This window comes from Chroicocephalus ridibundus, chromosome 7 (genome assembly GCF_963924245.1).
Source record: "Chroicocephalus ridibundus chromosome 7, bChrRid1.1, whole genome shotgun sequence".
Classification (NCBI taxonomy): Eukaryota; Metazoa; Chordata; class Aves; order Charadriiformes; family Laridae; genus Chroicocephalus; species Chroicocephalus ridibundus.
The window spans coordinates 25,761,065-25,773,687 of record NC_086290.1 but is presented as its reverse complement, the minus strand read 5'-3'; the positions used below and the strand labels follow the sequence as shown (position 1 = coordinate 25,773,687).

At 46.8% G+C, this 12,623-nt stretch overlaps 1 protein-coding gene across 1 annotated transcript; it reads right to left on the bottom strand.

Annotated features, from left to right (window-relative positions):
• Positions 1-1,624: 1,624 nt before the first annotated feature.
• On the bottom strand, positions 1,625-11,648 carry CDCA7 (cell division cycle associated 7). The gene is given in 11 exon segments (XM_063341262.1): positions 1,625-3,757; positions 4,074-4,210; positions 4,815-4,964; positions 5,323-5,463; positions 5,904-6,092; positions 6,818-6,895; positions 7,292-7,543; positions 9,091-9,201; positions 9,604-9,729; positions 11,340-11,390; positions 11,392-11,648. Coding segments are annotated over 11 exon segments (1,443 nt in total). The 5' UTR covers positions 11,569-11,648; the 3' UTR covers positions 1,625-3,726.
• Positions 11,649-12,623: the final 975 nt, after the last annotated feature.

The window sequence follows — 12,623 nt, the reverse complement described above, 5'->3', positions numbered from 1 at the left end:
TTTAGGACCCCATAGACCGGCCAGCCTATACTTGAGAGAGAAAGGCATATCATTTCACTCACTCTTAGTTGCGAGGCCAAGAACCTGAAAGAACAGCAGGCAGCATTTCCAAGATCTCCACACCAGCTTATGCCATTAGCCATGCAAGAGCTGTGGTAGCAAAAAGCCGAAGAGAACAAACTGGCTTATGCCAGCAGAGGTCAGTGGGTGACTCTCTTGCCAAATGTTTCAGATGCACATTGTGCGTTACAGATAACATCTCAATGTCAGCTATATTCCCTCATCCTGGAACACTGAAAGCCATGCTTTGACCAGATGCAACCATTTTGCCCTTTTTGATCCCGTTAGCCTACCCGAGCAAATGATGCTGTTGCTTTGTTACGTTATTATCTCCTTGCTTTTCTCTTCAAAACAATGTTCTAGGTGTCTGGCAGACAAAATAAAGGTACGTTAGCCCATAAGGTTAGGAAGGGAGAGGGGGAAATTCCCAAAGCTAATGCCTATTTTTAAAATTTCCATTGCAGCTCCCTACACTAGCGTAGCTGGTTAAGCTGCTGAGTGTTGCTCTGGAATGTCAACCTGTGAAGCCACACTTCAATGCTATTTTGTTTAGTGGCCAGCCCAGCCCAAACCACAACACAGATAGAAACCGTGAGCTCTTTAACTACTTATCAAGTTAACATCAACAGTACTTAAGTAGCCACGGTACAGAGGCTCGGGGGAAAAAGGTGTATTGAGACACCTCAGAAATCATCATGTAAACCATAAACTAACACAGTACACAATTACGTACAAATTTATTCTCACATCGCCAGCACTGGGATGAAAGGCAACGCATCTAAACAAAGCTTTTAGGTGAGAGTAAGGACCTGAGGATTTTAGCAGCAGAGCGTACCTGGGGGCTGATCAGTCACTCTGCTCCATCACTTCTTTCCTGTTTCCTCTCTCGTTACAGGTCGTCTTTGTGTGATCTTCTGCCAGAGTCTCATCTAACTCCTCTCTCTCGACCCAGCTATGCTGATGCCAAAGCAAACAGCCCGAGTATCAAAAGCAGTCTTCAGCACTGTCAGCCTGCAATCAGGGCCCCCCACCTAATTCTCTGCTCCAGCACAGAGCTCCCAACTTACAAATACATATACAGTGGCAGGCACCTGACTTCAATTTGTCTGAAATGATAATATGCTCCTCATCCTTCTCAGCTCAGGATGTAGGCACCTAGTTTAAAGAAAACTTAGGAAAAAAAAAAAAAGCAGAAAGGTAAGCACATAGAACGTGCACTTATAGTGTGTATCTGGCCTGAACTCGGCACCTATATACTTCCACCCTCACAGGTTAGTCACCTGGTACCAAACAATTCAATGCAAGCAGCACGAACATCAGAGCAAGGCTGGTTCAGGGACACACAGCTGGGGAGAGAACGATGTCCCGGTCCCACTGCTCCCCCAGGGAGCAATGCGCTCCTTCACTTCACAACAGAAGTTTACCTGAAAGGTGGTAAGGTCAAAGTACAGCTCTAATGAGCTTTTTTAAAAAACAGTGAAGAGGCAGAAATTCTAACCCAGAACATTTTTATTTTCAAAATAAAAAAAAAAACTTTATACAGAACATTGTAGATCTGAGTAAATCTAAATACAGCAGTCTCTGTGATAGGACGCGAGGGTTCACTGTTACCACAGTCCCTTCATGCTCTAGCAATCAGAAGGCAAGCCCAGCAATTTGAAAAAAAAAAATTATTTTTATTTTAAAAATTGTTCTTCTCTGTCAGAACATGTATTTCTAGAGTTCCTTCTTCATGAAATGTACCCAGAGGGTAGAACGCCCTCCGCCTCACATTGCACAGCTATTCACACTGTAAAACCAGACAAAGAGAGGACAGATTTTCAAGAGAATAGATGATTTATGAAACAGAACTGCAAGTCTGAGACATAAATATCTTTTGTTTCTAAACTCCTCTCTCTGCCCCTCCCACACACACTGATGTCATTCCCAGAAAGGTATAAACTGTGGATCGTTATGTATACACACAGTGCAAATACTGTGCAGAGAAGTCAATAAAATACCAGTGCTCAATAAAAGCAAGTTGATTCTTCTACTATTCAACTGTACATTATTTATAACATCGCATTCTAAATCCTATACAAAACTTATACAGTAGTTTCCATAACCAAACTAAGTGCATTTATACACTTTGTGGTTCGGTTCTCCAGGTGCAATTTTCATGGCACCTTTTTTTCTACAGCACTGAGTACACAAGACCCCATCCACAACACAGCACATTAGAATTCTTCTGCTCCATTTTTGCTGTATTCATGCTTCATTAATGACATCACGCGCAATATCCTTCTACAATCATGCGGAGCCAGATACAGAAATACAGCCGGACAGTTAAGGAGGAGACCACAGCACTAACCACATTTGTAAGTGCTCACAAACTGCTTGCAACCCATTACATCTCCCTTTTTATTTATTTTTAAAAGCCTTTTTGATGAGGCAATCGTTCTTCCTCATCTGTTACTACAACAGGGGTGTTTCTTGAGAACATTATCTATTTACATTTATGCTGCTCTATGCAACTGGAAGAATAACTCTCTTTAAGCTGAACTGGAGCTTAGAAAGCCCTTGTTTTTTATTTTTTTTTTTTAAAGTAAAAAAATTCAGGCTTCTGATTCCAGTGACTGTTTGTCATTGCCCTTTTTCTTGATAACCAAATTCAACAAGTTACCATCTTTCACCAACTTGTACTTGGCCAATAGCCACAGGAACTGCTACTCCTCTATGTAACCAGGCCCTGGTCTGGAGGCATCCCTCTTCCCCAGGACCAGCGCCGATTCTGCGAAGCAGCAGTTCTGCAGCTGCAGCAAGAGCAGGGAGAAGAGAACCCACAAAACTAGTAATTTAACAAAGGGTACATTCTGGTTTTGACGGAGTGGTCACTCCACAATGTATACCAGTACGTTCACATCAGTGGCATCACTACGCGATGCTAGTGCTGGTGCTGGGGAAGCTTTCAGCAGTGGCCTCCTCATCTGAGAAAAAATGCCACCCCAACTGCTTCTGCTGCAGCTTTTAAGTCACTTGGAGAATCTCCCTTGAAATGGCCAATGCGCACTTTGAGTACTCTATAAAACCAAATATTAGTGCTTGGAGACTGCTCAGCTGCAACTAGGGCTTCCTTTTTGAACTTAAGAATGTGTTGTTGTCTTAGAGAATTCTTAGCTTCTAATTGATCATTTATAGAAAGAGTCTATACTGCAGCAGAAGTCGGCCTGGAGTTAAGCACATACCTTTCCCTGCTTGGTTCTGCAGGGAACAGCACCTGAATTTTCAGAACTTCTATATCTTTTTGTGATCAACTTCAAACCACAAATACACCTGCAGCACAGATGAATAGAGCATGAATAGAGCATGAACAGAACTCTAATGGCTTAAAGCCCCATCTCCTTTCAGGAAAGAAAAAAAAGTTATTGGCATGAAAGCAAGGACTGATGCTATCTGATTTGCAAAGTTGTTTAAAAAGAAAACAATGGCCTGTGGGCAAAGACCTTCATTAAACAGCTTTCCCAAGTATGATTTGCACTGAGATAAGTGAAAGTTCTTTATCCTTTTTTACCCAAAAGGGGAGAGAAGGAAGGCACTGGCTTTGTGATCTCATTTGATTAAACAATCCACTGTAGGCAGTAATATGACATTAGTGAAAGAGTATGTAATCTAATGGCAGTCACGGCTTCAGTCTTCCATTCCGAGTTCTTGTTTCAGACTGAAAGACAAGTAGAAACACGAGTTAGCTTGTAGCAAAACACTCTTTGGAAACTCTTTAGACAAATTAGCGGAAGCCCTGACAATAAACACAGCTGAAGTTGAGAGCCAAAGACAGAATGGATGTGCCACTTGTTTTGGGCAAGAACCAACACGTCAGAAAAATCATACGGCAAAATCTCAGACTCTAAAGGCAACATGGACTGATCTTGAGATTTACCTGACAAACCGGGATGTGTAAAGCTCCCGTCTCCTAGTTTGGAGCTACCTATCCCCCTTACAGCAAAGCCATGCCACTGACACACCACCATACTTACCTTTTCAAGTAGGCATGGACATTGTCATAGCCATGGTACTTGGCCAGATAGACCAGGACACCTGTAGCACATCGGCCATCTCTCTGTCTGCAGAAGCTACAGTTGCAGATTCCACGACACGGTGGGCACCTCCAGGTCTAAACAAAAGACAGACAACAAGCCTTTGTAACTGAACTGGAATGCCACGTGATTCACACCTGCAACTTAAAAGAAGGTCTGGCTCCACACCGAGTTCTGCAGCAAACATTAGTGCTGCAGAAGCTATCTAAACTTCTGTACAAGAATCAGTACATGAGCACAAATTCTTCAGTCTGTAAGGGACTAAACTCTCCTTCACCTGCCTTGCACGTAGCCACAGGAAGCACTTCACTCTGCCCGACTCCCGCACCGCTTCCACAGCCCACAACAGCAGCACTTTGTCCACAATACAGTTCCTTTCCATAGGGCATTAAGCATTAATGCAAGGCAAAAGGAAACACTATTCTGATGCTCAAGTCTGAAAATATTTTGGCAGCTGCTCTGCTCTCACATTTTACCCCTGCAAATAAAGCTCTAGAAGTAGTAACTACAACGAGTTGTACACAACACAAGGTTCTGCGATTCAGTTTGAATCAAACCAGGACTGCGTTATGTACTACAGCGCTGTAAGGAGTTCTGCTGCTAAAAGTCTTTTGCTGTGAGTAACCACTGCACCTCTCTGCTCAAGTTAAGCACAATAAAGCCAATCCAGAATTTTCTTACCGGATCCAGCAGCGCCGTTCTGACATCTTCCCCGTACCTATTGCGGAGGCACGGCCCACAGAACTGGCCCCGTACTCCTATACAATCAGGGTTACGACAATTTGTCTTGGTGTCTATGGTTTTTTGGCGGCACTGATGACAGGTGGATCCCTAAAACACAGGGAAAGTAGTTCAGGAAACAAGACATTAAAGATGGCTCTTTAGTTACCAAAAGTGTTTTAACATTGCATCTTCAGTGTCTGTTAATCACTTTCCTCAGCCGGTATCACCTAGGTACTACAGCTGCTCCAGGGTGAAAGCAAGCTAACTGGCTTGGTAAAGACCATTCTATAAATTCAGGGAAACAGAAGAGATGACATTTCAAGATCTCAGGCGTACATCTCGCCAAAATCACATCCTTCCTCCCAGCGAGAGGGAGTCTGCTCTATTTGATGTTAAACCACAGCCAAGGAATAACAAGAAAACGACTTCACAGAGCATGCATTTCACAAAGTTGGAATATACTTACCATGGCCCTGTTATATACTTTATCTCTTGCAGATCCACAAATATTATTCAGCTCTTCTACTGTTATTTCCCCAACTGGGCGCACAATGTGTGGAAAAGCCATGGCACCACGGTGACCCCTCCTGGGAGTTCGGGCTTCATGCTGAATAATGAAGACACAATACCGTTAGCATTAGTTTCAGCAAAAACTCTACACAAACAAGGTGGGGATCTTCAAAGCAATGCCAAAGTCTCAAATACCCATCACATATTTAAAGAAAAGATACAGATCTTTACAAAGACATACGATACGGATGCAGCTTTAGCATGTTCTCTTGGATCTGTCACCTTCAAGGTGCAGAAATGCTACTGGATCTTGCTTAATTCCTGGCGGAGTGCAAGGAAGGGATTTTTCAAGGATAAGGCGGGGGGAAATGAAGAACACATACAACACGCTATTTTCTGTACTTCTTCCCAGGCCATAGCGTACTCAGAATCTCGATGAACTCTATGAATTGCCCTGTATGAATTGCTGTTTTCTTGATGGAATGCAAAAGCACCTCATGATCAACCTGTAACAGGAGAAGTAGAGCCTCAACATACCTCCAGGAGTTCATCAGATATCTTTCTTCTTCTCACTAAGACGTAGCGGTCATCCTCTTCCTCTTCTGGCAAAGGAGTAGGAGGACCTTCAATCAGGGACCTGGATCTTGTGTGAGGCCGAGAACTTTGGTCTGGGTTCCTCCTCAAAGCACTTCTGGGCAATGAACGCCTTGGAAGTCGCTTTGGTCCCTGGTAAAGTTTAAAAGCCCCTAATGAAAACAGGCAAAACCCCAGACAGCTCCTGTCCCTACTACGAATTCCTCTCCCAAAAGACACGCCTTTCTTATGTCTTTCCTCCCCCTGTCCCAAATCACAAAACACAAGGTAAAAACATCTTCGGCAAATTCATCTTGGGCATTCTGCTGGCTGCAGAGAAATAGTGAAAAGCACATTTGTGTCCATGAAGGTTTAAAATACAATAATTCCCCCACACAGCAGCAGAACCTGCATCTAAGAGGAGTTGTAACTTCTGGTGTTGTTCCCATCTTCACACAGCTAACAGGTAAAGTGGTCGATTCACAACCCAACCTTCTTAAAGGACCTAGTTAGGGCACATGTCCAGGTTTTTTCAAGGCTCCAAACTGACAGAATATTTAGGGTTGCGCTTCAAAGCCTGAGCTGCCCCCTTATCTCCAGCCTTTGTATAAATACATATTTACACAGCACCTTGTTTAGTTTTATTGGCCTGTGGAGACACCTAACTTTTATGAATTAATCTGTTCTGCTTTATACAGTGGCAAATCAAAAGAGAACTGCACAATGAGGACGCCTGTTTTAGAAAGCAATAAAATTCTGAACTGGACTTTGATTTACATGGTTTATTAAGGTTTTGGTTTTTTTTGAGAGACATGTTTTGTAATGTCAGAATTTGACTCTGAGAAATCTGAAGGCAAATATAGTAAGTTTATACTTACTTGACTCACAGTTGGCAATGATTTTCTCCCACCAAAGATACCGGAAACATTTTGCAACTCGGCCATTAGTTTTGCAAGCTAACAAGGGAAAGAAAAAGGAAGCAGCGCCTTAAGAGGGTGTTTATGTGCTATTACAGACTATTAGATTAGGGTAATTGGCTAGAAGTACAGTTACTTATAGGAAATGCAGTCACTCTTCAACTTTTTACTTTGATGTCTTATTTATGTTCTAGTGACTGCAAGTAATTTGAAAATGCTCAAACTAATATGTTTAAGTCCTATCCTTTAGACTTGCAGCCTATGGATTTTCACATGCCACTGGACATAAAATATCGCATTTAAATATCAGGAATGCAAATTCCTCTTAACACATTCACATAATTCCCATTAGAGTTAATTTCAACAGCCAAAGAGGTTCCTTAAGAGTCAAGAAGGGAAGAAAGGGGGAACCCCGGGGAAACACTGAGTACTTGCCATTGCTTTGTTTTCCTTTATGTTTAAAGCTCTTTTTTCTAAAAACATAGCACCCTTTTCTTCAGAGTCAGAGTCTGAATCTGGATCAGGCATCAGATTTTCGGGAAGAGGTTCTATCTCATGCTTCCTCCTCTCGGATCTTCGAGGCGGAAACTTCATGGCTACTTTTAGAGGAAGAGCATATTTCTGCCTTCTCTGAGCGGCCTCACTTTCAGCACGTGTATCATTCTCCTCTGAATCCGATTCCAATTTCTGTTAACAAACCAGAATGGAAGCATGTAAATCCAAGTGAGTTGCTCTGCAATTAAATACAGTTCAACAATATTTTGTTTGTGAGTGGTTAAAGAGGCTATCTGGCTAAAATCTAGACATCTGAACCTCTGGTCCTAGTGTTCTCGCGTATTTCAGAGGGGGTGGGGGGAACATGGTAGAATGAGAGGGGGGCACGGGGATAAAAAACTCTCAGAGCGCCACACTCTGTACTCCCGCTCAAAACTCCCGCTGTATTCCCAACACATGCAAGAAAGGAGCTTGGTTTCAGCTGCAGCAGTCTCAGCTGTCGCTTGCAGGTCTAATAGCAAAGCAAGTTTGTGTGCGAATGTGAGAGAGAATTGCTTTTGAAGGGCTTGATTTTGCAACATACTGCATTTGGCTGTAAAAACGCCACTACACAGTTCTCAGCACAGGGCCAAACCCACATCTGTAAGCGGTCAAGAAGAGCCATCTCACACTATCAATGATACAAAATGAGAACCTCCTTCCTTCTAGAGTCAGTCAATGAAATAATTATGAGTAAAATCCCAATATTTTCTTATCTTTGAATTCGCATGCCTCGCTTACAACTTTCGCAAGAACCAAGGGTTCAGTGAGGACAGAAATTCATTTCTTTAGTTAGAAGCCCATTTTGCAATAGGGTACGACTTTTAGGTTTAGACTCAATGAGAGAGTCTTATTTTGGTCAAAGGTAACAACAGGCTTCCTGTTTCATATACACAGACCAATCTCAAATGGTAATCCTTATTTGCACAGGGCTTTTATTAAACCAGATATGTGGTTCTGGCTGCCCATTATGTGTAGGTTTTGATTCCTTTTTCTTACATATCTCTCCAGCTTTGTCTCCTACTTAATCTTTTTACTGTTGGGTATTATTTAACTCGGACACCTTCTCTTCCTATCAGACTTATTTTTTTTTCTAGTTATTCCTCAGCACGTTCTGAAGTTACAACAAACCTATTTATGCCAAACATGGTATTACTTCTGTTGGTCTTTTTAAGCAATAAAACTGCTCTTGCACTGATGTCAAGGAAAAGCAGGAAAGCAGATTTCACCACCTATCACTATTTCTTTACTGCTGAAGAAGTACAGCATTTCCTGTTACACTGTCAGAGGGCAGGTCTGACGGCATGTCAATATACACAGAAATTTTTCTCGGGTTTGCCGGAGTCCATGGGCTAGCGTAACATTTCATGTTAGAGTCTAACAGAGTACCATCCAGCAAGGACGGTTTTAAGAGGTATTATATTTCAAAATCCTTAAGGCAGATTTTATTCTCAACTTGTAAAGCTCAGGACCTTGGTGGCTTTTTACAGAGACAAAAAGAAAATGAAACTATGGCTACTTAGACTGTACATTAAATAGTGCGCTGTACGTTACTGTATATGTACTGTACATTAAATAATGGACCGTACATAAAATGATGCTTCTTCCTGACAACATTCGACTGAAGCTGCCATTATTTTTGAATTAATAGTGTCTAAGAATTTAAACTTAAAATTGCAAACTAAAATCAACTGTCTTACCAATGCATCTTGAATCTCATTTTCTGAAAAGCCACAGAAGGACTCATCATCAGAGGCTTCGTGAAAAATTTTTGCCAGTTCTTCTCTAATATCCGACCTAAACTTGCATTTCTATGAAGAATAAAACATCCTTTAACTGAAGTTGTACAGAAAATGACTCACATTTACAAGTGCAGTATAAGCAAATAGCTTTTTTAATAAAGAAAAAAAAATAGTTAAGGCATTTAACAAGGGGTTTCAGAACCACAGTTGCAAATTGTCAGGCATGTTAGGTTAGGTGACATTTCAAAGGCTAGAATAAATAGCTAATCTGTTTCCAACAATTACCACCTAGAAGCACAAGCAAAGAGTGAAATGAAATTACAGCATATAGCATAGATTTATAACTACTATACAAAAACACAAGCAGAGCGAGCAGTTTTAATCGTGCACAAAACATTTACTAGCTTTACATTTTTGCAAGCTCTACTAGCACTGCACATTCAGTTTTATTTGGTCTTGTACTGTACTTACTGTGTTTGCAAAATTATCAGAACCAAAACTGTCACAACTGTCATCGGAGGATGAGGATGTTTCCATAGGAATCAGTTTCGTATTTCGGAACGCTGTTAAGTTTTTCCTTCCTGAAGAAGCTCGGCGCTGCAAATAGGACAATGGCAACACCATTAATAAGAGACCTACTGTAGCATACTAGCCTGTAAGAACATGCCTAAATTGAACTTTAGGAGGTTTGATCATTTTAGGATGTTTAACTCTCTTGAATACAAGTCAGCAGAATTATCATCAGCCTTGAAATAATTCCCAAAGTTAGAAATGGGAATAGTTTCTGCTCTGGTACATTTCTGATCATTGTTATAGGTGAGTTTTGTTCAGTATTTAGAAATACTTGTTTTATGGAAACAGCCAAGTGGAAATATACACAAAAATGGTATCCTTCCCCACTCATTATAGACAATGCCGGGGAAAAAAAGTACAAGTACACGAATAGTACTAAGAAATCTGCTTTGATTTATTAATTATTTTTAGTTTGAGGCAAACACTGAATACGCTGCAGCTGTTAGGGAAGGGACTAAGGATCATACCCACGCAAAAGAGGAGCTTTGAAACAACTGCTGCAGACACAACAGCTTGCTGCTTTGTTAATTTTATTACCAGGTTGATCTACCTTTGTCGATGGGCTTCGGGTTTTCATTTCCCAGGGAATGTCTCTACCGGCCACGGCCCGTTTGACCTCCCCGGGGTGCCCCGAGGGCCAGGCCCGCTGCACCCACACCGGGACACTGCCCAGGCCGGGCACCCTAACCGCTGCCACCTCACGGGCCGGGACAAACCTTTTATAAATACGGTTTAAACAGCAACTAGCCAGAGCAGTTTGAGGACCTCCTACCCCTGCCCCAGCACGGTTCACCTCGTCGCTTCCCGCTGGGGCGGCACGGCAGCGCCCCGGGCCTCGCCCCGGCTCCGCGGCCGCTGGCGAGGAACAGCACAAACGGCCCGGCCCGGCCACAGACACAAAAGGGGCCGTTTCTGGCCGCGGCTGGGGGAGCGCCCGGCCGGAGGAAGCCCAGGCCGGCACACCCGGGCTCGCCATCGCCACGCCAACATGCCGTCGCCCCCCTCCTCGGAAGCGGCCTCCGGCGGGCCCCAGACCCGGCCCGGGGTGGCTCTCCCCGCCTCCCGCTGAGGTGGGGCCGCCCTCTCCCCTCCACACACACCCCCACGCCCCGCGGGGCCGCCCCGCGGCCACCCACCTCCGCCCCGCTCCCCCGGGCTCCACGGCCACCAACCCCCGGCCGCGAAGTACCTTCCTCCCGGCCCAACGGCCGCCCTCGCGCCCTCCCCCCGGTCCCAACGGCGGCCAGGGCAGCTGCCAGGTGGAGCGCGGGGGCGCTGGGAGGATGGCGCCGGGCCCCCCGCCGAGCGCGGCTCCGAAGCTGGGCCCCCTGTCCCAGACAGGCGGGCGCGGGGGAGACCCGCCACCGCGGCGGGGCAGGAAGCCCGGGGCTGCCGGCCCAAGTGGCGGGGCTGCCCCCACATCGCTCCCCCTGGGTCGCCCGGCGAACCGCAGCCCCAAAGACTCGCCACGCCCGATCCCACCGGCCTCCCCGCAGCCCGGCTTGCCCCGTCCGTGAGACCTCCGCCACCCGGGAAAGCGCAGCCGCCCCCCCCATCCCTGGGGGTCGCCAGAAGCGACCCACGAGGGTGCCGCGCCCCCGGGGACCCCTCCGCCCACGGCGGGCAGCGCTCACCTGCGGGCGCGACAGACCCATGCTGGCGGCGGCGAGGCGAGCACCCGGGAACTGAAGGTTCGCGCCAAAGCGGCCGGGACAGCGGGGGGCGGGGCCCGGCGGCGCCTTTCCCGCGCTGGCGCCCGCGTCCTGGCAGATGCAGCTGACACCCCCGCGGGACCGGGCACCCACCGTGCCCGGCCGGCGCCCGCTCCCCCACCTCTGCTGAGGAGCTCGATCTCTCTCCCATGTTTCGCCCGGAGGGCTAGTGCGGGGCCCCCATTTTTATTTTTATTTTTTTCCTTTTGGCGGTGCGGAGTTTGTGGAGCTGCAAGGGCCTGGCCCTGTGGCGCGAAAACCTCCCGGCCGGAACGCCGCGGGGCTCGCGTGCCAGAGGGGAGGGGCGTGCGGGGGGCGTGGGGGGGCAGGGACCCCCGAGCGGAGGAGCCCACGTAGTCGCTTAACTCCTTCTTTTTAATTTATTTTTTTTTTAATTTTACATGCCGATCCTGGATTTGCGTCCGCCCCTCTGAAGCAGAACCCCAAACCGTGCCGGTTTTCGGGGGCGGGGAGGGGGGGAAGGGCGAAGGGGGGTTCTCCACGAAGGAGAAGCCCCCCCCGGTCTGGGGCAGCCCCCGCGTACCCCCGCGGCACCCCGCGCCCCGTGGGACCCCGCGTTCAGCAGCGGCTGCCGCGCAGGGTAGTGAAAGTGCGCTTCATTAAAGGGAGAGTGAAAGTGCGGTTCGTTACCAGCCCCCCCGCAGGCCGCTCCCGGCGCGGGGCCGGCAGCCGTGGGGCCGCGGGTGGCGCCGGTGCCCGCCGCCCCCTCGGGGCGCCCGGCGGCGCGACGGGTTTCACCGAGAAGTTGGGGCGCGTTGCTCGTCGCAGAACGAAATAGGACTCGGAGGCGGGACAGAAGAAGACAGGTCGTCGGCCATTGTAAACCGTTTTATGTAACGTTGGTAATAACGCATTAAATCACATACAGCCATTAAACACAACACAGCAAAATAACCGCTGCGCCACCGGCATTTGGCAGCAATAGGAGCGGGAGCAATAATTCGGCAGCACTAGGAACGGGAGAAGCCCTGAAGAAGCTGTATGGGATTTGTGGCCGGGGCGTTTGCTATGATGGCCCCTTTATCCTGCGGTTCGAGGGCTCGGTACCAGTGCGACCGTAGCTGCTCAGCGTTCCCACGTGCCTCCCCGACAGCCGGCCGGTCCCGGTTGCGATGGGCAGGAGGGAGAGAGGCCCCACACACGCAGCTGCCGGGGGACCCGCGCCCCTGTAAAGGAAACCACAAA